Consider the following 27,138-nt stretch of genomic DNA (forward strand, 5'->3'; position numbering starts at 1 on the left):
ATGGTGCTATTAATTCACAAATGTAAAAAGAAAGACGATTAGGCCAAAAAAAAGTTGGAAGGTATATTTTAAAGAGATTTACCTAATTTTGTCAAAATTAATATTTTCATTTTAAGGTAAAGAATTTCAAATAGTGGTAATTTGCCTTTTGTCACGCTTGTCAATAATGGAATAAAAATGTAAATACTATAGCAGCAAGGCCAAAGGGATGCTGGCAGGGAATGGCTAGCAAGTAAGATACAAAGAGGCTTCATACCATGCCATTTCCTTGGTAAGGTCTGGACCAGTCTTGTAAGTCCAAAAACATTATTAGCACACTCAAATATGGTCAGCTTCTTGGTGACAAAATGGTAATAACCCAAATCCCAAAAGACTGATGTATAAATCAGAGGGTCCATTCATGTGCAGTGCAGGTATTCACGTGCTGAAAGTCATAATCTATCTTAGCTCTTCTCAAACTATCTTTGGTCAAGGAACAGTTTTTGTTTTTGCTTCTTTTTTAAGTTTCCAATCTGCCATGACCATTACTTTAGTAAAATTCAGTATAAACACTGCTTGAATACTTTTGCAATATCGAATTGCTGCAAAAGTTTTTAAATGCATACTCTCAATTTCTGTACTTATCTCATTGTAGACACACTTTGAGTAGCACTGTTCTGTCTAAAATCCCTTCCCCTTTGCCAGTTTCAGGATATATGGAAGTCAAATTCATTTCCTCCCATTTGGTACTAATCAACTTCCAGCGGGCATGCTCTCTTTTTTTCCCTACAGAGCTTACTGATTCCATTTCCTAACTACAGATGAGACAGTACATATATTTCTTTAAAGACAACTAAATGACACAGTCAGAATGACTACTTTATCTTTTTAAGCTAGAATTTTAGAGCGTATTAAACTATTACCCACATACACTAGATTACTGTTTAGACATATTCACTACTACCAGCCTTCGCATCCTCTCCCCCCACCAGCCCGCCATGGGCAGTGTATTTCCCTGTCCCAAGACTCTGGAACTGGCCATGAGATCTGCTTTGACTAATTAAATGTTAGTCAATGTGATGTGACAAAAGGCTTCAAAAGTACTTTTGGGAACTAGGCTTGCCCCCTCACCTTCCACACTGCCATGGGAAGAACATACTGTGGCTAGTTTGCTGGTCCCAGGAGGAAAATGAGCAGCAGTGGGACAGAGCCACCAGCCCTACTCAACCACACTGGCAATCAGAGTGACCCCAGTGCTGCAAAGTTAAATTTGTGATTTCAGCTGACCTGGAAATTTGTGAGAAATACATGTTTTTTGTTAAATGCCACTGAGATTCTCTGGTTGTTGTTACACAGCAATGGTTGCATAATAAACCAATACAATTTTCTAGATGAATCAAAAGCTTTTAACAATTTCCCTGTAACGGAAAAACTCGCCTAGCCATTTAATGGCTCAAAGATGCCCATGTATTCTGCTCAGGTAGCAGATTTTCAACAATGCTGTTGTGAGGTTGGCAGACAGTGTGAAGTAAACATTTTACAATTCTTTTTGCTTGTGTGAAAACCCCATTTTACAGATCCATCTCCTACTTTTTAATTCCTTTCTTCTATTCTCTTTCACCAGAGTATTTTCTTTCTAATCCTTAACGGTGGCAAAAATGCCTTTTTTCAAAAATTTGAGCTATATAAAACATGAATGATCAAGAGAGAAATACAAAGAAGCAAAACTAATTTGACATTTAGAAATACAAAGTGATTATTACTGCTAGATGTTAAACAGGACCACTTTCTGTTTTTATTATGAACATTTTTTTCTCCTCTTCATGTTCCTCTGATAACTAAAATACACTTCAACATTGACAGATTTCCTGAACACACTGTCAGGAGCTGTCTTTACTGCCACCCTCATATTCTTCGTTATTCCTAGGTATACCCTCATACATGTTTCACCAGTATCACCGGAAAACCTCTTCACTGGCTCATATCCATCAGGAAATGTATAAGTTGCTTCCAGACTTAAAATTTCATATTGGGTTTGAGGTGGGAAGAGAAAGAAAGAGACAGACAAGGGGGAAGAAACAAAAGGGATTATGGAGGCGATTACGGCTTGCCACGTGATATAAAACAATATAATAAGGTCAGAGGAAGGCTTGCCTTAGAGAGGGATAGTGACTTCAGTGGCTCCAGAGTTAGAATTAAGATTTCAAGTGCTAATAGGCTTGAGAGAAAAGTTGCTTCAATTCTTTCCTACTAATCTGTACGTGACTGATTCCAAATCCTAAGGAAAGGAATTATGAAATGAGGGAAGTGAGGGCAGCATGAAGTAGTAGAAAGAGTATATAAGGCTCTGAATTCAGGTAATTATATCACTAACTCTTGGCTCTCACTTATCACCCTGTACTGGATCAAAGCACACCACCCTCTTAGTTTCATTTCCTCACATCCAGGATGAAATAATCCCGTCAGAGTTCTGAGGATCATGTTTAATAATACTGGGGAGCCAATATGTCCATGAACACTATGCTTTTTCTAGGCAAGAAATCTTAAATCAGCTATGCTAACTCACCCTCCTTTCTCTGCCTCTCCCTCTCCCACACACACACACACACACACACACACACAAACTAGTTAATGTTTCTTACTGATTCTTCCTTCAAAATGCTCTTTGATTAGCTATGTTTTCCATTCCCATTAACACCACCTTGGTTCAAATCGTCAGTACTTCCACATTAATTATAGAAAAGCTTCCTACTATCTCTGTCCCTTCAGTATTCTAATCCATAATGATCACACCATTGAAAGGTCTGCTTTCTAAAACACCACTATCAACACATCATCCCTGCACATCTATTTTAAAAAGGCAACCAGAATTCCAGATCCGAGGCAGAAAATGAGCATCAGACATGTGGGTTAGAAGACAAGTCAAATCTATGCCTTAGGATTTTTCATTGCCAGTCCCTGGACTCTACAACATCTGAGAGATGGCTGGATAAATGCTCCTCTCTGCTATCCTTCAGGAGGACCATTCTGAAGACAATTCTACCAAACTCCTCAAGGATCCTGGCAGGCTTGAAGCTCAGCAGCCTCCAGCGGTGACCAACACAATGGCCCACTCTTAACGCTGATTTCCCTCCTTCCCTGTTTCACTGCCCCCAATTCTCACTCTCATTCATGGGATTCCTTACCAAATAAACTACCTGAAAGCAAGCCTTTGTTCTAAGCTGTGTCAGCACAGGTTATGGGGGAACGGGAGGAGACACCCAGACTATGATAGAGAGATAAGGGGCCCAAGGAAATAAGATTCTTGAGTGAGATTCTGGAACTACATCACTCACTGGTAACGTGGCAAAGAGGACCCCATTCCTAAAGGAAGTAGGGTGGTGATAACCCCTGCCTGTAGCAGCATGACAACAGTAGTAGTGGCTGCACTTGAATGGAAACATCAGTAATTCTAAGGACCTGATGTTGTCTAGCTTAGAAGTCATGAAAAAAGAAAATGACAGTCACCTCTCAAGCCTAAGAATTCTGTCAAAATCAGGAAACTCCTAGATCGGTGATCAAAGAGACCCTTATTTCCTGCAGCTGCAGAAAAGACTGCCAAAACTCAGGCTCAAGATTTAATTTTAAGGATATCAGGACTACAAAGAAGACCTGAGCAAAGTCTGGACAAATCTATGACAAAATCTGGGCCCTGAGAGGAACAGCTGGACACACAAACCTGAAAGGGGGATATTTGGGTGGATGAGCTAGGAATGCTAAATCCCAAGATTCACTTGAACTTTCCAGGCTGGGGGAAGCAGCACCCTCCAACTCCTTACCAAAGGACAGCAGCCTTCTCTTGCCAGAAGATCCCGATGGTACCTCAAAAGACAACATTTGTCCACTTCAAGATCTGCCCCTGCCGCCTCTCACTAGCTCCAAACCAATCATCAGAATCTGTTGAATCACAGTGTGAGGGAGAAAGCCCAGTCCCTACTCTGGGAAGAAAGGGCATACACACCCAAAGAATTGCAAGAGCTGGATATAAATACTGTGGGAGTGGATATGGAGCGCGCTGGGTCAGGATGCCGGGTGTGGGGCAGTACAGCAGGGGTAGGAACGTGTTCTTCCAGAATCTGAGGGGCTCAACTGAAGTACCTTTTGGTGTTTCTTTGCTCAGTGATAATGGAGGCTGGGCAACTGCAGATACTTCTGGGATGAAGGTCTGGGTCATCTCACATGGCAGACTATCTAGAGCTGCTGAAATGTTGGCAAAACATGAAGAAAATCTAGGTTGGGTGATGGAAGAGGGAGACTGTGCTGATCTGTACTGCTTAAACTTGCTTAAGCTGAAACTCTTTCCCACAATCTCCACCCCTGTCTGGTTCTAAGATAAAGCTGGCCAACATAGAAACGTGCGATTTGAAAGGAAGCAGCAGCAGCCATTACTCTCGAAAAGTCACTGTAGCTTGATTTGGTGACAGACAGACATAGAGGTGCCTGTGGATTCTAGCCTGTCCTTGCTCTCCACAGCTCTGCATCTAGCTCTGCCTCCCAATTGTATCCCTGGTGACAACAGTGGCCCAAGGCCACCACCAGATGCTTGGCTGCAGATCCAACCGCCACTATTCGCGTGCTCCCCCTCTGCAGCTCCACCTTAGTGGCTCGATGTCCTTGGCTTTCCAGGTTGACTGGCTGTTAACTCCTTTGGGTCCAACTCCTCCCCCTTTCAGACCTTCACTCCCAAGCTTCTCCCACATTTGTGTAAGGTCCAATTCCTATAATAATCCCCCTACCCCATAAGTCAGAGTTGCTCAGCTTCCCTGACTGAGCTCTGAGTGATACAGTTATGATAAGAATATCAATTATAGCCTCCAGCCAATTGCAGTAGCTGGGACTGTGGCTAACTGCACCATCTTTCTTGAATTGAGTCTTTTATAGAGGTGTCACTGGTTATCACCTTGAAAGCTCTGTGATAAACTGGATTTAAATTATTGCTTTCCCCTAATTAAGTTAAATCACATGAAATTGTTATTAAACCATTCTAACCTATGAAAATCAGATGATTAAATAATGTATTTGTTTTCTGTTGCTATATAACAAATTATCACAAACCTAATAGGTTAAAACAACAAACAAATCATCTCATATTTTCTGTGGGTCAGGAGTCTGGGCACTGGTCTCCTGGGTCCTTAGTCAGCGTTTACTAAGGCTGCAATCAAGGTGTCAACTAGGTTTACATTCTCATATGAAGGCTCAACTGGGGAAGAATTTGCTTCCAAGTTCATTCGGGTTGTTGGCAGAAATCATTTCCCTGAGGCCATATATCTAAAGGCCCAGCTTCTTGCTGGTTATTAGCTGGGGGGTTCACACTCAGCTCCAACAGGCTGCCTGCAGTTCTTGCCACGCAGTCCACTCAACAGGCCATCTCACAATACAGTAGCTTACTCCTTCAAAGCTGGCAAAGTAAAAAGTCTCTAGTGTAAGTCTTATACAAAATAATGTAACCATGGGAGTGATATCCCACCATCTTTGCCATATTGTGTTAGTTAGAAACAAGTCATACGTTGCACTCACACTTAAGGGGAGTGGGTTACATAATGGTATGAATACCAGAAGATGAGGACAGGGACTCCCCTGGTGGCACAGTGGTTAAGACTCTGAGCTCCCAATGCAGGGGGCTTGAGTTTGATTGCTGGTCAGGGAACTAGATCCCATGTGCATGCTGCAATTAAGAGTTCACATGCCACAACTAAGACCTGGCACAAATAAATACATAAATAAATATTGTTAAAATAGAAGATGAGGATCATTAGGGGTCACCTTAGAGCCTACTTGTCACACTACTTTATAAGCATCTTATCAACATCCTTTCTGACATACTGGACAATCCTAACAATTTTAGTCTGCCCACAGCACTCACTTCTTTGATCTACTTTAGCTGCCTTTTCTCAGAACATGTCTAACATTACTACATTTCTGAACAGTACTAAGAACTGCAATCAATATTTTAGGTTAAGATGCATCACAGTTTGGCCAAAAAACAAACAAACAAACAAAAACAAAGACTCATTGAAAAGAAAGCCAAGAATACTCAGTGATGGAAAGGATACCTTCTTCAATAAATGGTACTGGGAAAACTAGATATCTACATGCAAAAGAATGAAACTGGACCCCTATCTTATACCACTCAAAAAATTAACTCAAAATGGATTAAGGACTTAAAGACTTTAGACTGTAAAACTCCTAGAAGAAAACACTGGGAAAAAGCTACTTGACATCAGTCTTGGCAAGTATTTTTGGATATGACACCAAAACATAAGCAACAAGAACAAAAATCAACAAGCGGGACTACAACAAACTAAAAAGTGTCTGCATAGCAAAAGCAACAATCGACAAAATAAAAAGGCAACTTATGGAATGGGAGAAAATATTTGCAAGCCATAAATCTAATAAGAAGTTAATATCTAAAATAAGGAACTCATACAACTCAACAGCTAGCAATCTGAGTAAAAACTGGGCAAAAAGACTTGAATAGACATTTTTCCAAAGATATACAAATGGCCAACAAGTACATGAAAAGGTGCTCAACATCATTAATCATCACGGAAATGCAAATCGAAAGCACAATGAGACATTCACCTCATAGTTGTTATAATGGTAACTATCAAAAAGAAAAGAGACAACAAATGTTGGCAAGGCTGGAGAAAAAAGGGAACTCTTGTGCACTGTTGGTGGGGACGTGCATTGGTACAGCCACAGAGAACAGTATAGAGGTTTATCACAAAATTATAAATAAAACTATCATATGATCCAGTAATCCCACTTCTGGGTATATATACCTGAAGATGATGAAATCACCATCTTGAAGAGATATCTGCACTCCCATGTTCACTGCATCAATATTCACAATAACCAAGACACAGAAACAGCCTAAGTTGAATGGATAGAGAAAACGTGAGGTATCTATATCTAATCTATACCTATATCTATATATCTATATCTAATATCCAGCCATAAAAAGAAATCCTGCCATTTGCAACAACATGGATGGACCCTGAGAGCATTATGCTAAGTGAAATGAGTCAGAGAAAGAAAAATATGATGATATCACTTACATGTGGAATCTAAAAAAAACAATCTGATAAACAGAGAATAGAATGGTGGTTTCTAGAGGCTGAGTAGCAGGGAAAATAACATGTTGGCCAAAGGGTACAAATGTTCAGTTATAAGATGAATAAGGTTCAGGGAGCTAATGTATAGCATAGTGACTAGTTAACAATATTGTACTGTATACTTGAAAGCTGCTGTGAGAGCACAGCTTTAACGTTCTCACTGTAACAGCAACAACATGTTAATTATGTGAGATAAAGAATATGCTAACTAATCTTATTGTGGTAAACATTTTGCAGTATACACATGTATCAAATCATTGTATTGTATACCTTAAATTTACACAATGCTATATGTCAATTTTGGCTCAATAAAGCTGAGGGGGGAGAAATAACTCTGGATTAAAATCTATTTTCACTATAAAAAAAAAGTAGGCTGAGTTTTTCTGGGTTTTATTTCTTATACTCTTTTGGCTAATGTTTAGAACCTGGTTGTCCCTGTTGGGTAGAAGGGCATAACATAGAGGCAGAGCCTTAAAGTGTAATATAGTTATCTACTTGGAAGTATATCTTTCAAATTTCTGCCCCTTTTAATAGCCTTGTAAGATTTTCCTGTAACAGCTAAATGCCAGAAAGCATTACTAATACTATAGATCCATTCCAAACATCTTTTAAAATTCCCTTTCAATATATTTAAATACTTATGTTCTAATACAATCTCTGAATTGTCTATCTGGATGGATATACAAAAACTGATAACACTGATTGCCTCTATGAAGGGGAACGAGGGGCTGGGGGACAACAAGTTGAGAGGGCAGGAGACCTTTCGCTGAGTACTCTTTTGTACCTTTTGAATTCCTGTTCCATTTGAATGTATTATCTATTCAAAAAATTAAATAATAAAACACCAGGCTATGGAATGTGCCAGGAATTCCCTCCCTGAGTGCTCAATATAAAATCAATCACTGACCACAAAATCCAAGCAAATTTTGGGAAGGAAATGAGAAGGTTCACTGCTTTGAGAACATTATTCCCTTCTGCTGGGAAGGACACAATCACTGAGATTCATGTTGCTTGTGTGTGAAAATGTACAAAGAGTGCTTGTACCCTTTACTTTTACAGCTCTGCCAAGCTGTGTGAGAGGGAAAAACAGACAAAGATGGGAAAGAAGCTGAAAACGTCTAAGGAACAACTTTAGCAACGAAAAGAGGCAGCTAAAGTGCACAGACAACAACTGATAAAAGATTGAAGATTTCTCTTTACACCGTGAAAGGGAACGGAAAAAAGACTAAGAATCCCTAAGATACTTAGTTGAATACAGATTTATATTTCTTTAATGTTTCTTATAAATTAATGTTTCTAATATGACATTTTAATATTTATGCTTAAGTGTTTTGGGGGTGAGAACAGCACAATGAAAGGGAAAAGCATGCACGGGGATGTCCATTCTCTGGACACAGACACTATATATAAGGCTCTGCGAAACTAAAATGCAAGGGGATCTAATTTTGGGGCTTACAGGATGCCTGAACGCCTTGAAATTGAACACATGTTCTTATGTGCAGGCATCTTACTGGGAGAGAGGTGCAAGATACGCCACTAGAATCGGACTGATCTGAAACCCAATCGCAACCTCCTTTAGCTGTGTGAGGTGTGAAATTTTGCCTGTTTCCTCATCTGAAAAATGTTTCCTAATCCTAAAAATCTACCTCATCAGGTTATTTTGAAGATTAAATAAGAAAATATACACACAGCACCTAACACATTAACTTATAATAAACATTAAATAAGTGGCAGCTATTACTGTAATTAAGTTTCCTTGAAGAGGGCACCCACTGTACTGGTGTATTCTAATTCAAAGGCAAGCACGGGGATTTGTAGGGGTGGGAGAGGGTACAAAGGGAGCATAATCCTAAAAGAGCAGACCAAGTCAAAGGTCATAAAGGGAACAGAAATGGTCAGTGACAACCTAAATGTATTGTGCACTTTCCTCTCACAGATCATTTATTAGAATGTTACATAAAAACAACCCTGCCACTTAGTATGTGAAAAACTTGAGGCTCATGCCTCTTTATCTAAAAACAAAAAAATACCCATTTATACCTAAATACCTTGTTTATTATTTTTAAAGCACTTTCCAACTAGTAACTAAACAGTAAGTTAGTATCCTTAATTCTATTATCATAATAAAGGAAAATTCCAAAGCTTTTGGGGTAGAGCCATGTAATTCTGATTTTCAGAAAACTTTTTGATATCTACTGGTTAGTTCTCTTTTCAACACAGTCATGTGCTCCCTTTGAAACAATGCACCGCACAGATGATTTCTTCTTACAGAGATCATACTCCCTCTCCCCCTCAAATGGGAAAAAGTAGGTCTAGAGTTGGAAAAACTAGGATTCAAATCTCAGCCTTAACACTTTCTAGTTGTAACCCCAGCCGACAATATTTTCAAGCCTCAGTTCATCTGTAAGATGGAGGCAATACCTGTCACAGAGGATAATGTGAGCTAAGAACTTACACAGTGCCTGGCAAAAAATAGGTGCTCAAAAAATTCTACTGAATAAATGAATAAATAGAGTAAGGAACTTTTAATTTTTGATGGATAACATAGCTTTTACCTGCTTAAAAAATGTATGCATTTAAAATAAAAACACTATTTCTGGAACATTTTTTATGGTCTCTGCATGCTGTAACCAAAGAGATCTTTCAGAATTGTAAATTTAATCAGGCCACATGCTCAGGATAAAGCCAAATGGTATACCATTCTCAGCATGGTATACCAAGTGCTTTATTACACAGCCCTGCTGGCTGCTATAGCCTCATTTCTCTCCATACCATACCTCTCTTATCTCTGCAACCCCTACTCTCCCCACCAACCCAAAGTGCCCTGCTCTCATTTATCTCTAGGCCTCGCTACCTGCAGTTCCTTCTGCCTGATAAGCGCCTCTTTATCTCCGATCATTACTTAACTCCTTTCACTCTCCAGGTCACAACTTCTTTGTTTTTTGTGATACTATCCTTCCTTCCCCAACTGTCTCTCCTTCCCTAATTCCCTAAATTGAGGTTTGGGGCTCCTCTTCTTCCTATGTGCTCCCTACCATTCAGTGCTTTACTCTATTAGGGCACTTACACTGGAACTGCCCATGGGCACTCACCACTAGACTATCTTATTCATTACTTTACTCTCAGGGTCTGGCATACAGTAAGAGCTCAATAAGTGTTTGCTACATGAATAGTGCTAATTCTACACCAAGGGTCCGTTTGAATCAACAGGTTATATTCCTTTCTCCTTCCCCTCATTGTCCCATTTTTACCTTTATTTGCTTTATTTATTTATTTTTTGCCACATGGGCTTAGTTGCTCTGTGGCACGTGGGATCTCCTGGAGCAGGGATCGAACCTATATCCCCTGCATTGGCAGGCGGATTCTTAACCACTGCGCCACCTAGGAAGCCCTTTATTTGCTTTAAAACTCAGGCAGCTGCTATTCTCTCAGGTTTACAGACCTATTATGATGACCAGATTTACAACATTGTATCTATTTATATTTAATTTAGTATTTCTAAAAATTTGATAATCAAAATGTAGGTTAGGAGGGGGGTTCACACCACTGAACACTGTAGATACTTAATATTTGTATTTACACTTATAAACAAAACAGTATCAATCTAGAATTTAAGATGAGGCATAGGGACTTTCCTGATGGTACAATGGTTAAGAATCTGCCTGCCAATGTAGGGGATACGGTTCAAGCCATGATCTGGGAAGATCCCACATGCTGCGAAGCAACTAAGCCCACTAGCCACAACTACTGAGTCCACGCAGTGCAACTACTGAAGCCAGCACGATATAGGGCCCGCATACCACAACCACTGAGCCTCATGATGCAACTACTGAAGCCCGTGCTCCACAACGAGAAGCCACTGCAATGAGAAGCCAGCATACCTCAATGAAGAGTAGCCCCTGCTCACCAGAACTAGAGAGAAAGCCCACTGGCAGCAATGAAGACCCAACACAGCCAAAAAATAAATTAAAACAAACAAAAAAACACTTCTGTTAAAACAAAAACAAAAAAGATGAGGCATAAAAATAACAAAGAAATTATTTAATCCTCTCACAATTAGCTACAAGCTCTAATAATTTAAACCTCTCATAATTAGATATAAGCTCAGACAGATATCAAGGTTTAGAAAACCAATGTGATGCCCATGTGTTTTCTACAAATAGTTTAGTGAATCAGGTTCCAAAATTCAGCATCATTCTTTTTTTTTTTCCGACCATGCCTCGAGACGTGTGGGACCTTAGTTCCCTGACCAGGGATTGAACCTGCACCCCCTGTAGCAGAAACACAGTCTTAACCACTGGACCGCCAGGGAAGTCCCAGCATTGTTCTTTAATGTAAACTTCATCAGGAAGGAACTCTGACAGTGAAAAATTAAAACTAAAACAAACCCACTTCAGGTGCCTAACTATTATGACTGAAGAGGAACATGGTTAAAAACAAAGCCATTTAAGTGTGCAAACAGTGTTTTCAGTTTTCTGGCATGACTTTCATATGTGTGGATATTTCACCTTCAAGTGCCCTGACACGTAAAAATATTTACTGGAAGTCTTATGGACACATCAATGCTAAGCATGAGGCATATAAAAATGTTTTAGTGGAGAGAACAAAAAAAGAGCTCAAAGTCTTAATATATTAAAGCTACCCCCTTCGTGGAGACGTATTCAGTGTGGCTAGCCATGTTAATTTATAACAGGAATTGATACTGCTTTTCATCTAAATATATGAAAAAATAATTGGAGGGAAGAACTTTCTAGTCAGTTTATATTCACTGAATGTTTTAGCAGGCTCATAAATTAACACGCTAAACTAAGATTCAGTTTTTGGGAGATATATATAGAAAGGTACTATTCGTTCACAGTGTTTTTTCACTGGGGAGTGAGTCTGAAGGGTTCTTCAACAGCTTTTGTATTATTTGCATTATCTGAATATGCAATTAGGACATCCCTTATATTTTTGGAAACAAACAAAAATATAAGTATTAAAATAACTATTATGTACTGATATAATTTTCCCAAAGGTTAAGTATGTAAAATAAGATGTATACTGTGGTACTATTATATTACAAAAGAACAAGATATGCATGTGAAATACACACACACGCCCATCCACATTCAAAGGTTTGTAAGGAAACTCATTAAACTGTTCAAAGTATGTCATCAATAAGGATTTGGGGAAAGGAGTGGCAGTAGGTGAAAATACACTTTAGGCTATGTTTCTGTACTATTCCCTTTTTTCTTAAACAATGAGCATGCACTGCTTTTGAAATAAATTCATTCAAATTTAAAGTTGTTACAAGGAACAGTTTATTTATGAATGTTACTGAACACACCGTCTAAAGTGTTTTAAAGTACAAAGTATGGGGAATTCCCTGGCGGTCCAGTGGTTAGGACTCCGCCCTTCCACTGCAGGGGGCACGGATCTGATCCCTTGTTGGGGAACTAAGATCCCGCATGCCATGCGTGTGGCGCGGCAAAAAAAAGAAAAAAAAAAGAAAACAAAAGAAAAAAGTAGAAAGTATATAGGAAGCTTAGCTACTGCGTATAGAGTTGGTACTCAGTAAACTTTTTTTTTTTCCAGATCTTTACTGGAGTATAATTGCTTTACACTGTTGTGCCAGTTTCTGCTGTATAACAAAGTGAATCAGCTGTATTTATACATATATCCCCATATCCCCTCCCTCTCTTGACTCCTTCCCACCCTCCCTATCCCACTCCTCTAGGTCATCACCAGTCATCGAGTTGATCTCCCTGTGTTATGCAGTAGCTTCCTACTAGCTATCTACTTTACATTTGGTAGTGTATATATGTCAATGTTACTCTCTCACTTCATCCCAGCTCCCTCTTCTCGGTAAATTATTGTTTTGAAGTCCATCTTTTTATCAGTAGAAGTGGCCTTGGGGAAGTAACCACTTAAGCTACTCATCTCATCTCTAAAACAGGCAGGATGATAGCAGCTACCATACAAACTACTGTAAAGATTAAGGGAGGTCCTACACAAAAAGAGCTTGACTCAGTGTTTTGCACCAGCAACAGCTAAATAATCTAATCTATCATAATTCTTGGAATAGTTTCCTCCAGTCACTTTCAAAACCAGAAGCAGACAGAATGTTTGTGTCTGGCCAGAGTTGTTCTACTTTGGATATTTTAGGAGCTAAGTGCAATATTTGGTTTTAAGGCAGAAACGTCAACTCTGTATCTCAACACTGAGTTTGAAAAGCCAGGATACTTGTACAATACAGAGGTTCTTCCTACTATCATTTTCCCTCCTCACTCACTAATGCCCTCCCCAATCCTCTTTTCCTTGTATTGGTATAACCTGCATTAGTTTCTGCACTCCTTGGCAATAAAAGGTATAAGAGGAATAGTCAAAATTTGATGATAGCAGAGTCAGAAAAATAAAAATAAGCTGGAGCTTTAGGAAAAGGCAACAACTGAGGCCATTTTTCATAGTGTTTCTAAGAGAAAATGGGACCATAGCTGAATCAAAGCAAAATGGGAGTTTACATCAAACAGCCCACCACCACAGGAAAAGTTCTATGGACCATTTTTTTTGGATGTTTCTTGCAATTGTATCAGACTTCAAAAAAAATCTGAATCTGGTAATTTTTTTTAGACTTTGGAAACTTGGAACTGTGCTGTCAAATGATGTGTAAGGAAAATAAGTCAATTCTTTTTTTTTTTTTTTTAGTCAATTCTTATCTTTAGAAACTGTCTACTGAAGAGTTAATGTAATTCAGTTTTAAAACCATTTGTTAAAGCCCAACTGTGAGCCAGACATAGTGTTTGGTGCCTGTACTTCTATGAAGAGGAATAAATGAGCACAAGTTGAGGAACCAAGACAGAATTTATACGGTCAGTATGTGGCAGAGGCAGATCTAACCCCAGACTTCATGTTTATAAAATACCATTAAATTTGGGCACTGTTATTTATCTCTGAATCTCTCTGAGCAAATCTCATTCTCCAAGCTTCACAGGGCTGTTGTGAAAATGACATGAAACAGCATATGCAAAGTGCCTACTAGGTACACAGCGGCATTCGAAAACTGTTTAATGCTCTTCTCCCTGGTACTGCATCTTGTATAGCAACAGTGTTCAAAAAATGTTAACCTGAAATCAAGTATCTCTGTTTCAGAATACACTGCATCGGGACTTCCCTAGTGGTCCAGTGGGTAAGACCCCATGCCTCCAAGGCAAGGGGCCTGTGTTTGATCCCTGGTCGGGGAACTAGATCCCGCATGCATGCTGCAACTAAGAGTTCATATGCTGCAACTAAATGGGCCGCAACTAAGACCTGCTGCAGCCTAAATGAATAAATAAAAATATATAAAAAAAAAAGGAATACATTGCATCTGCATCCAGCAGCATCACTGCAGATGCTATCTGCTATCCTCATGGTGACCAGAGTTCAACACACTCTTTAAATAATATAAATGCTCAGCTTTTTCTTATCCCAGAGAAGTAGTACTATGTTGTTCAAAGTTCTGTATTCATATCCACACTGACCTGAGTATAGCATCTCATCTTTTATCTGATTAATGTCTCTAAACTTCAAATTAAATCCAACTGCTCAGAGCCTGAGTATAATAAACACACAATTTGGGTGGGGAAAAAACCAAACCAACCAAACCAAACCAAACCAAACCAAACCAATCTTCCTCTATTTCATTTCCCTCCACTGTGGCATCCTTGGAATTTCAGTATTACAGAAAAAAGGTTTTACTGTTGAGAAAAGCCTTCTAATTAAATTCCGCATAATTTTAAATAAAAAGGAACAGAAGACATTGGATAGACTTTACTTCAAATAAACTCTGTATTTTAAAATAACACTTCTTGCTATGGCTATAAAGTGCCTGGTATACATTCACATTCAAAAAGTCATATAACAAACCATAATATTAATCTACACTCATTGTCTTTTAAGTATATAAAATAAGGGTGAGTAAATACTCCACTTTCAATAGACAAGAAAACGGCAACTCCTTTACAATTTTATTTTCCCTTAATAAAACAGGATAAATAAGAAGTAAAAAGATGCCTAATTTAGAATAAGAATTTCCAAGTTACTTTAACATTTTGAGTATTTGCATTATTACTGTAAATATATTTTTATTAGTGAAATTTTAGATACATAATTAGTTCTTTGATCTAAATTATAATTAGCACAAAAGGTAAGATTATCCTTGGATTAAACTTTTTTGGCTTGAAAGATTAATAGCCTTGGGTAGCTTCCAAGAATATTCTAAATTCAACTAATATTCTATTTCACATCAATGGACCAACAAAGCAAAAGCTGATGAGACAATTTTATTTGAAATTTAACTTAAAACTGAGTTTAACAGTAGAGAGTTATACATCATTTAGAACACATCTAAATTTACTTTTATAAATAATATTTTATATATATCTCCTCGATTGAGGCTGATTGTTTTCATTTTATCTGCAATTTCTAGGGTTAAACATTTATTATCCCCGTCTCCCTTTTTAAAAGAAAAAGTTACTCGGTTTTCATAGGTACTAAAGATAATTCAAAATATGTAACTGAGAGTCTACCAGGAGCAAAGCTCTGTGCTAGGTTCTTTGGGTGATTAAAAGAGGACCCAGATTTTGATCCTGTCTTTAGAGAATATAGTTGATACTAGTTGGTAGAGGAAATGAAACAGTTACATAGGTTAATTTCAAAACGAGTCAGAAGATGTAAAAACCTAAAAGAATAATGAAAAGAAGTTTGCAAGAAGTAAAAAATATTTTTTCTTTGGAATGACAAATTAGAGACCAAACAAGACCAAACAAGGGAAGTAGCATGTGAGTTTGGTCTTAAAGACAGGGTAGAATTTGGACATTTAGTGAACAAAGTCAAAGATATTACAAAATCAAAGAAAAGTATGAGTAAAGGGTCAGAGGTGAAGAGTTTATAGTTTATATGAAAAATGGTTTAAGTTCTAAAATAAAATGTGCAATTAAATATTTTAAATATTACATGTTAGAACTCTACTCACAATTTTGAGAAGTTTAAGTGCTAAATTTCATTGTGATTAGAGATGTATAACTTGAGTCTTTTGAACTGCCATTCCTGAAACATTAATTCTTCATCTATGTCACACGTTTAACTGAAACCTATATTTACTACTCTGATCTGTTGATAATGGTCTTTAACTTAGCACCATTGTTCTTTAGGAAGTATATCCAGACTAATTTGCTGAAGAGGAAACAATTACAAACAGAAGCAAAATGAACTGGCAGCTCAACCAAACTGAGACAGAAGGAAGAGTGTCAACATGGGGACAATGGAGAGGATGGGAGGAGGGAGAAGTGGATTAGGGTGGGGACAGTTAGTCTTTGCTATTTTGCATTTGTTTCAAGTCACACACTCTTGGAATCTGACCAAGTTGCTAAGGGAAAAAATTAGGTCATTGCTTTCAGTTGTTTCTCTCTTAGATTTTTAATTCAATAAAATATAATCACATGCATTATGACTAAAAATATGGGCAATGCATTTCAGAGGCTACTTTGGAACTAAAGTTACAAATAAATTTCATATTCCAAAGATTGAAAAATACATTTTTGATCAGTGTAACAAAATAAATTTGCCGTTTAATGCATACTACTGTGACACGTCCTGGAACATGCATGTAGATGCTGGTGCTGATTCTGGGCTATTTTGTTCTGAGGTCAAAAGGATTTCTGACAAGGAAACATAAGTTCTCACTATAGGCCTGTGGATTGTTAAAGTTCATGAATATACCTATAGTTCTCCTAAAGAGTGGATTTTTACAAAAAAAAATTATGAATCAATAGTATATTCCCACTGTTCTCACATTTTCAGAGCTGTTTATGCAGTGTACACTGAGGTCATTTTGCCAAGCCAGTGATCAAACACCTGGTCTTTCTTTTGCGGCTCTTCCAATCTAGTCATCTATTCTGGAATTTTATACACTAGTCTTTTTAATATAGGTACTGTTATGAACTAGGCTTCTAAGCTGCAACCACAGAAAACTCTAGTCTGCTTAAAGAAACAGAAAAGGAATTTATTTGAAAGGATACTGTTAGTTCAGAGTCACTGGGAAAGCTGGAGAGCAGGCTCATGAAGCAACAAAGGCAGGCTGCAAGTACTACACCACAGAACCAGCCCAGAGAGGGCCTTGTGCAGCCTTGGGACCTTGGCCAAGGCCGCTCCTGGGCAGTGAATACCATCACTGGCACCACTGGCACTGACTTCTCTCCTTTTCCACTAGGTGTTGCTGTTCCCACTCTGCTTCCAGAAATAATTCTCTCTAGTCTCGGATTCTCTGTGCCATCAGCTCTAGATTAAAAAAGCCTAGGTCATGTGCTGAAGCCTTAACCACAGAGAAGGCTGAGAAAGCAAGTTTCGGACCTTTTAGGTTTTTACAATGGGAGATGGGCTCTGCCTTCTGTGAAGACCTATACGGTGAGGAATCCCAACACTGGGAAGGAGTTCCTTACTCTGGGCAGCTGAAAAAGTCAAATAACTTATATTGGACTACTTGTCTATTCAATAAAGAGTGGCCCACTCAGTACAGAGCCCTCTGTTCCCTGGCTAAGTGCTCTGAAGCTGAGTGGTGACCTCCCAGGGTATTTAAACCTCTAGCTGGCCCACAATTCCCCCACACATGTGCTTAGCCCCAGCCCCAAGTGGTTCAGTTCCAGACTCACAGCTGAGACTCCTCTGAGTTCATCCTTCAATCACTCGTCGGCTGATCTGTTCCTGCAACTAGGCCACAGTGGCCTCCCACCATCATCCTTGGGAACTGGCTGTCATACTGCTGCCCTGCCTCACCATGCCCAAATTCCTGGGCGTGGGGTTGGAAGAGCTGGTATGGCTCACAATTTCATCACTTACAAGCTTGGGAAAAGGCTAGTTAGTAATTTCTGAGCCCTACCATACTCATAGGTTGTCAAGATAACCAAATGAGAGGATAGTAAAGGCTCTGTGTAGACCAAAAGCATGATCTCATTAGTTAACAGTCCTGATAGATATGATAAATTCCCCAGTTCTTCACGATGTGGCCAATCTAGATCTCTTTGGTTCTCCTCAGTACTTGTGTCATATCTTTATTATAAAAAATTAATTTGTAATCAAAGCAGTATATGCTCATAATTTAGAAAGCTTTGCACTTAGTAGCAATAAAAAGCTTACCCTAGGGACTCCCCTAGTGATGCAGTGGTTAAGAATCACCTGCTAATACAGGGGACACGGGTTTGATCCCGGGTCCAGGAAGATCGCACATGCTGCGGAGCAACTCAGCCCATGCACCTAGAGCCAGTGCTCCACAACAAAAGAAGCCACCACACTGAGAAGCCCACGCATGAACAAAGAGTAGCCCCTCTGTTGGCCGCAACTAGAGAAAGCCCGTGAGCAGCAACAAACACCCAACGCAGCCAAAACTAAATTAAAAAAATAAAAATAAAATCTCTACCAAAAAGAATAAAAAAAAAAGCTTACCCTAAAGACAAAACCTCCTGCCCTCTCTTCCACTCTAGTTCTGCTTCCCAGAGGCAACGACTCTCAAACTACTCTCAATTTTTTAGTATTTTAGTATCTTCTGATATTTATCTATAATTTTTATAAAATTTTATGAAAATAAAATTTTAGAAATTTTATTAAACCAGCATTCAGTGTTCAAATTATGATGACTATTTATTACTTACTGCTGAGCCAAGCTGTGTACTAGAAGTATATTTTCTTCCATATGTAACAAAATTTTCTTGGAAATACTAATTTCCTCTTTTCTCATTTGCTTCATTTTTTTATAAATTAGCAATAACTAATTCCTCATAAATGTACCAAAAGATCTGTAACACCTCTTTCTATGTCACTTGTCACCTAATGTTCAAACATTCAGGTAACTGACTTCTTTCCAGATATCTACTTGGAGCCTTTCCTCCTCCTCCCCGTCCAGTCTAGAGTAGATGCAACTACACCTAATGCACAGCTAGTACCGAGGATTTTTTCTTCTTTCTGGGGTTAGGCCCCATTTACTGGATCCCACACTTCCTTGTTCTTGGTTTACCTCATCATTTAGTAGAACCCATTCTTAGTAACTTCCTGAGGAGGGGTATGGGGGAAGTAAGTTTTTTGAAGCAGGAAGCCTGAAAAATGCATTTATTTAGTCTGACACTTGACTGATAGTTTAGCTAAGCATAGAATTTTGTGTTTAAAACAATCTTCCATCAACTTTTTAAAGGCACTATGTAATTCAGTTGTTGCTACTGAAAAGTGCAATACCATTCTGATTCCCATTTCCTATATGGAACCTAATCCTTTCCTCTCTAAATCATTTTAGAATCTTCTCTTTTTCCCTGGTGCTTCCTAGTGCAAGGGATGGAACTTTTAATATGGGAATTCCTTTAGTTTTGGCAATATTTAGTATATTATTCCTTAGATACTGTCTTCTCTTCCATTTTCTTTAGAATATATTTCTAAAGCCATTATTATTTTTTTTATTAAAAAAAATTTTTTTTGGCTGCTTGGGGATCTTAGTTCCCTGACCAGGGATTGAACCCAGGCCCCTGGCAGTTAAAATGCGGAGTCCTAACCACTGGACCACCAGCGAATTCCCCTGAAGCCATTATTTAATATGTTATACTTTCTGGATGAATACTCTAGTTTTCTTATTTGTCTCCACTGTTGTCCATCCCTTTGTTTTTGTTTTACTTTCTAGGTTTCTTCACCTTTCCCTTTCAATCCTTCTATTACAGTTTTCATTTCCAAAAGCTCCTGTTTTTACTTTCATAGCATCCTATTTATGTCTCATTGTTCAACAAAATGTTCCTTTATATAAGAATATTTTGATTCTATTGAAGTTTTCTTCTGCTCCCTTCATTGTCTGTTTCTTCTAGCATTTGTTGTTATTTCTGTCTCAATTTGGAAGCTTTCCTCAAATGTCCAGTGAGCCCTGGATGGGTTTTTATATTTAAGACTGAGGCAGTAAACAGCTATTTGCACAAGCAGGCTTGCTGACTGTAGTCTTCTCTGTAGAACAACTGGAAGGCAAACTGGCTTTTTCACTGTATAACTCCTAAGCATAATTTCATCATGAAACCCCAAAACAGGTCTATACGCCCTTGGGCTGTTCACCACTTCTGGAACTCTAATTTATTGTCTTGTATCTGTCCAGGCTTGGAGCAGAGCAGGGGAAGGTCAAGGAATGACTGCACCATTTAGTTTGCAGGCTTTCACATAATTCCAGATTTCAACCTTGTGCCTTACCCACACCCTTCTTTATAGCTATTTCCAGATCTGGAATCTCTCCAGTTCACTTTGTTTGAAAATAAACCTCAGGTTTCTTGTGTTTAAAATGGTATTGAGGGGGCAGGTCAGGATTTGCCACCCGGCTGCAAGTGGTATTAATGCAAGAACGGATAGATAGACCATTTAAACAAAATGAAAAAGTACTAACCCATGTATTCAAGGGAGCTTAATAAAGGGTGGCACACATTAGTAAGTTGAGGCCTCATTACCTGGTTAATTCACCTCCCTAACAGTGATTGCCTACTTGTCTGAATAAAACACATTCTCAATGTAGGCCAGGAAGCCTCCCTTTCATTCACTTGTCAAACCATTCTGATTGTCTGTCTGCCTATACTGCCTCTTTTTAGTTCTTAAAACTATTAAATCACCTCTCCACCTTGAAGGGCATATGCTGTCTCAAGGTCCTAGCCTCCCGTGAAAGAATTTGTCTCCTTTTAAAACTGGGCTTTAACTTTTAAAGTTAAATCTAATTTGGAATAAAAGGTAACAGTCATTAATTCATAAACATTTACTGAGTGCCTACTATGCCCCAGGCACTGGGGACACAAAGATGAGAACAATATGGTTGTATCCTCAAGTTGCCAGTCTAGTCTCACAGCCTTTCTTAACTGAGAGTCCTTGTCTGAATCATAGAACACAATTATTTAGGTGACTATTTTCTTAATTCTCTCCAAAATGGTATGTAACTAGTACCATGCTGGATGCAGGGGAGAGATGCTAATTCACTACACATAATAGATGCCTCAGAGTATTATAGGTTTAATCTGCTTGCAGAACTCTGGTTGAGTGAAAAATAGCCAGATACAATAGTTTGATGAATGGTATGCACCAACTCACTACTGATAAAATTATAAGAAAATCTTAAAAACAGTAATTAGTTAAAAAAAATCTGTACACTATTCTCAATATAGGGTTTAGTCAATGTAATTATAAAATTATTTTTTAAAACTTAAAAAGATAGTTTTAGAAAAGACTGTAGTAGTGACAACATATGTCGTGATGATTACCATTTAGCAGCTAACATTTATTGAATGCTTACTATGTACTGGGCATTATTCAGATCACTTAACATATATTAGTTCCTTTAATCCTCATAACCCTACTTTACAGCGTCACTATTCTTATTTTACAAATGAGAAAACAGCAGCTTAGAGAGATGACTTACTTTAAGGTCAAACAAGTTAAAACATGATCATATTCAAATCCAGTTTGTCTGGTTCCAGAGCCTGAGATCTTAAGCTTTATGGTATAAAATCCCTCTCCAAGTGACTAAATACTCTCCTTCCCATGGGAGTAGGCAAAATTATGTTGAAGTTATGGTCTATTATAAACCCTAGTATGAACAATATGATGGGTATGGGAAAAAGGTAAGGCCTACACAGTCTGTGAAAAACAAAACACCAAATTACCCAAACTCTATATTTTGAATAATGAAAGGAAACAGAGAGTCATCTACACCTAAATTTAAGGGAATATTTGTTTGCTTGTTTTAAGTAACCAAAATTAAGGTTCTGCAAGGAGTGTTGTTTTATAGCTTTAAATGTGCTCCAAAAAGTACAATTTCTAGCTAAATTATATATATAAAAAATTTAACTCACTTAACATAAAAGAACTCTAGATCAAATATTATTCAAGATCCAAGAACTGGCTCACCATTTCACTTTCCATTAAAAACTTAACAGCAAAACAAAAAAACTACATTAAGGGATGCTTTCCCATTTTTAAAACCAGTAAAGTATATGCAATACGCTTTGATTTCTTACTATTTAAACTTCTCAAAAAATAAAACCATTTTGAGAAAATAGAGATTATTTTTTGGTAATGTTGCAACCTTTAAATTTTTCTGTAGAGACATCTTCTGACAAATTTGGTTTTACAGAATGAAAGAACGGTAGGTCAAGCTGTTGGGTTATTTTGTAACATATTTTCCTATAGTCTGATATCTAATAGTTTACTATTACTAATAATTTTTGTTTCAACTAGTAAGAAAATATTTTAATGACATTTTGATTATGGTAAGAAAACAAAATCAGTACTATTACTACACAGGTAATGGCAAAATAAGATTTTAAAAGATTCTTTGTGTAACAGAAATCTCAACCTGTTTCACTCATGTTTATCCATGTCTTCTGATAACCTCTCCCAGTTTATTAATGACATTGTTATTTAACTGGGGCTTTTATTTTTATTTCTCAAGTCAATTCCTATCAATTTGTTGATTTAGCCATACGGTACACATTTTTCAAGTTAGAAAAATGTGCTTAGCTTTCCTTATTTACCCGAATAATTAACATTATCTTCTAATTGGCAACTTCTCGTGTTCTTTTGGCAAACACTCATCAGCTAAATTTCTCAAGTAATTTCATGTCATATAGTGTTTTCTTTTAATATACGGCCATAGAAAGCTAAGAGTACATTCTGTGAAGCCAGCAAATTCCGTTGCTCTCCCACGGAAGGTCTCTTTCCAGCTCTTAAATGTTAACATCCTAATGTTTACCAACAGATACACAATTCTTTTAAGGTAGCTTTCATGTATTTATTGGCCTTTAACACAAAAAATGTGCCATTTTAACTCAAAAATTTTAGTTTAAATTAAAGGAAGCCACATGAGTCTAAGCACTAACTGTGCCTTATACCCTATAAGCTGTTGCTTGATGTACAAGCTGAACTTAAAAAGATATAGAATATTTTAAAATTTAAGTCAAAAACCTTGCCCAATTCTTTGATTCAAATATCTTCATTTTTGTAATGAACTTTCATTCTTATTCTAAATATTTAAGAATCAATAAGGCACTGAGTGTAAATATGAGAATCTAAGTTACCCAAAGAGTCTTAGATCAAGAATAACCTTGAAACCTGGGAAACAGGGCTAGCTCAAAGCTCAAGAGCAGACAGGGTGTAGGTGGGTGGTAGCTGGGTAATTATATATTCCCACACCTATCATCTTACATTAGGGAAAAAAGAGCCTCAAGTCCCTCTCATCTATTGCTCGGTCATTAGTTTTGAATGCTTGGTTATAATACCAAATGAAGAGCCACATTAATACTAACCCTCATTCTGTGTCAGATGTCATAACTACAGATTTGAAAACACTGACCCTGTCACATCCCCAAAATTAAAATCATGGAACATACTGGTCATGTTTTCAATTTGGAAGATAAATGTGTAACTCTAGAAATCAAGATTAAAAATCAGGATTTCATACCTTGTGCAAGCATGTTAAATTCCAAGAACAGTGCTATGTGGTAAAGTTCCATGGCTTCTTCTGCCCTGGTCATGTTTGGCTTCCCTGCGACGAGAGCCTGAACTTCACTGAGACTCCCCACAGAGGGGCTACAGTGCAGAACGGAGAGGTCCACCATGTCGGTATACATACAGTGTAATATAACTTTCGCATATTTTTTTGGTATAATGGACTCATCTAATATAATTCTTGTGGGAGTCCTCAAAGTTCGGTCTGTGATTTCTTCACCAGTCCGTATCCTCCTCTGTAATAAATTTCGAAAAAATGGGGACCGTGCTGAAATAATAGCCTTGTGAGCTTTGAGCTCTTCATCTAAACAGTTCTGATTTCCACCAAAAGCTTCAACCAGTTCAGAGTCTGAAGAAAAACTAAGGACGACATCATAATAACACATGTAATCAAAGAGTCCACGCATATCTACATCAAGGGAATTTGGTGTTCCAAACTCTTCACTAAGCTGAACGAGGATATCAACATTTTGAAACCTTGAGTCCTCCATTCCAAATTCTCCTGTATAAAGGTAGTGTAATAGCGCAGAAAACATGGGCATATCTATACCAGCTGTATTGATGTCCATTATGATCTCTGCCCCATATTCGGGTGAGGAAGAAAGTAGTGTTTTAAAAAATGGACACCTTGCTGCCAAAATGGCACGATGAACAGGAAAACAAGTTTCTTGAAATATTAAGTCTACATCAGTACAATACTTGTACTCATAAAGATCTGCCATATCTTTCTGCAATGTCCGGGCTTCTGGTCTAGCCAAACTGGCTTGTAGAGAAAGCTCCTTTAAGGCTGAAGTTCCCTCATATTCCTCCACTAATGCATTGACATCGCGAACATCCCACCCAGAGAGGAGTTCTCGCATCTGCTTGGCATGATCAGCCGACCTATTAGATTTTCGACGCTTGATAAACTTCTTCTTGAGGGTGGCAAGGCCAGAGGTTCTCTTTTTTTTGTCTTGTGGTTTCTCATGGCCATGGTCAAGGCTATATAATTTTGATTCACAACCATAGCCTTGCTGAGAATAGGATGATGTCCCTAAGAAGGAAATTAAACAAAAGAAAATTTGTCTCTTTTTTTCTTAATAGTCATTTTCAACATTCGACACACATTTTGTGCTAAAAATTTTTACAGACATTTCTGAACCATTCAAATAAAACTGATTTCTGTTTTTATAAAGGAAGATTCAAGAGTTCAAATAATTCATTTTTATATTAAATAAGGAACAGGGACAAAGATTAATAATTGTAAAAAATGCTGCATTTGTATGGGCAAAATAAATGGACCAAGACACAAGAAACATATATTTTGCTATTTCCACACCAATGGAGATTCCTAGTTTTCCTAGGGTAATTGGCAATTATGGTTAAGACAACCAAAGAAAAGATCAACTGTGCTATAGCAGCTTGGTTAGGATAAAAATCATATAAGCCAGATTTACATTTGATGGGAAAAAATCTGGATGCTACAGAATTATTATCTATAATAACTTTTACCATAGCTTAATCCTTTTTTCATCCAAAAAGACCACTGAAAACACAATTCTATTTATATTCACAAAAGAAAATGAAGTTAGAAAAACAGAAATAGTTACCTATAAAAGTCTGTTGGGCTTGAGAACTTCCCCCTACCCTCGGGGAACATGAATGAGGATAGTTAGATGCATTAGCACCCATTTTCTTCAGTCACTCAGGCATTCCAGCTGCTGGTTCTTCAGAGTATAATCCCAGAGGCCTTTACGAACTTTCAACCCTGGATCCAGAAGCCTCTTTTCATCCATTTCTTGATATGAAACAAAAATAATTTTTTATTCATTTTAAAAAAATGTATCTCAAGTTGCAGTTACAAAAAAAAGCAAGCTACTGAAAACTGATTTTATTTGCAAATAATGACATGCTGTCAAATTCACATGTATACATTTTAGAAAATGTAAACAAATAGTTAAATCTGAATTATGAATCAGTACTATCTGAAATCTTGAGCCATAAAATGTACCAATTATATACTTTCTAAGAAAGCAAAAAGTAACATACCAGACTTATTTAAATACAGTTATAGAAAGAATATTTCAAATCACAGGGTAAAGTATTTAGACTAAAAGGAAACTTTTCAAAAATTTTTTTTAATCCTTAAAGGCAACCACCTGTCAATATAATCTAACATTCTAAGCAATTTACAAACACTTAAGAGGTGTCTGACACCTGTACTGCAAATACTTGTATGTTGATGCAGACAAAGAGCAGATAATTGAATGGTTTGTTGTTTTTCTACCTTAGATAAAATTGTTTAAATTGATCCTTAATCTGTGTTAATGAGGCATTTTACTGAAAGAGGGGGAAGGAAAGGTGGACAGTTCAAACAAAATTATCTTTAGGTTACTTGTTCTATAGCAATTTTGAGAGAAGTTATAATAAATACAGTGAGGAGACACAAGGAAAAACAAAAACTTTTATCTTTCCTCTCCATAAAATCCTGAAATAAAAACACTACTTTCTTTTACCCGATATTATGACTTAACAGGGATAGGGCAGTACCGGTACAAGATATTTTTAACAATTACAGAATAAATTCCACATCACGGAACCTTAACTCTTAGAGCTGTAAGCAGAAGGTATAAGCACAAAGAGAATAAATTCCCTAAGAGAGAAGAGTGTTAATAGGAGTACTTCTAAATCTTTATACTATCCAGATATATAAAATTTATTTGACCAAAAGCAATAATGGTTTAAGAGAAAACACAATTTAAAATCTATTACTGGAACTGTTAGGAAACCAACCAGTATGCAGTTAATCTGGCTTCATAATGAAGGATGAAATGTTTTAACAAGAGTTAAATACACACAAGTCACAAAAAAAACCCAAAATACAAACAACAAAAAACCTGCTGGAAAACAGAACTATGTCTAGATTCTTGGAATTTATCTTCACCTCTGTTACAGAGTGTAACCTTAGGAATTCAAGTTTTAGAACATCACTCAATATTTGTGCTTTCCTTCAATCTTTTCCCACTATAAATATGTGGAAATTTTTTACCGAAGCATTGAATTATCTACCTATAGTGTTCAAGAGAAGACTGGGAAACTTTCTACTAATTAGATATCATGCAAAGTAGCAGTAACTTCAATCAAATCATATGCTCACATGAGCAAATTTAATTTCCTGTCTGAAATTTACCCACTTACCCAAGGAGAACACAGCACATTAGACTTTTTATTTCAGTGCACACTGATGCATGGTAGCCAGAAATGTGACAGTATGTTGTTCTGCTAACAACTCCCCAGCAAAGAATCCAGAGGGTTTAATATACTGTTTTGTAAATGTTAAGTGGTCAAGAAAATGACTTCTTAAAGGTTGATGCTTAGTGTACATAAATTCAGTTTTCTATTCTTAAACTTTAAAAACGTAGAAAAAGCAATTTTTTTGGTAATTCATTTTTTTTTTTTAATTAATTTTATTGGCTGTGTTGGGTCTTTTTGGCTGTGCGCGGGC

At 37.5% G+C, this 27,138-nt stretch overlaps 1 protein-coding gene across 1 annotated transcript in view; it reads right to left on the reverse strand.

The window, feature by feature from the left end:
* Positions 1-27,138, reverse strand: part of BTBD7 (BTB domain containing 7) — an 84,036-nt gene that overhangs the window by 24,335 nt on the left and 32,563 nt on the right. The window contains exons 2-3 of the mRNA XM_057731514.1: positions 25,244-25,431; positions 23,608-24,687 (exon numbers count right to left, since the gene is read on the reverse strand). Of these exons, the coding sequence (XP_057587497.1) occupies positions 23,608-24,687; positions 25,244-25,325 (1,162 nt within the window). The 5' untranslated portion in view covers positions 25,326-25,431. The remainder of the gene's footprint in view (positions 1-23,607; positions 24,688-25,243; positions 25,432-27,138) is intronic.

Source organism: Hippopotamus amphibius, chromosome 4, assembly GCF_030028045.1.
Source record: "Hippopotamus amphibius kiboko isolate mHipAmp2 chromosome 4, mHipAmp2.hap2, whole genome shotgun sequence".
Lineage (NCBI taxonomy): Eukaryota > Metazoa > Chordata > Mammalia > Artiodactyla > Hippopotamidae > Hippopotamus > Hippopotamus amphibius.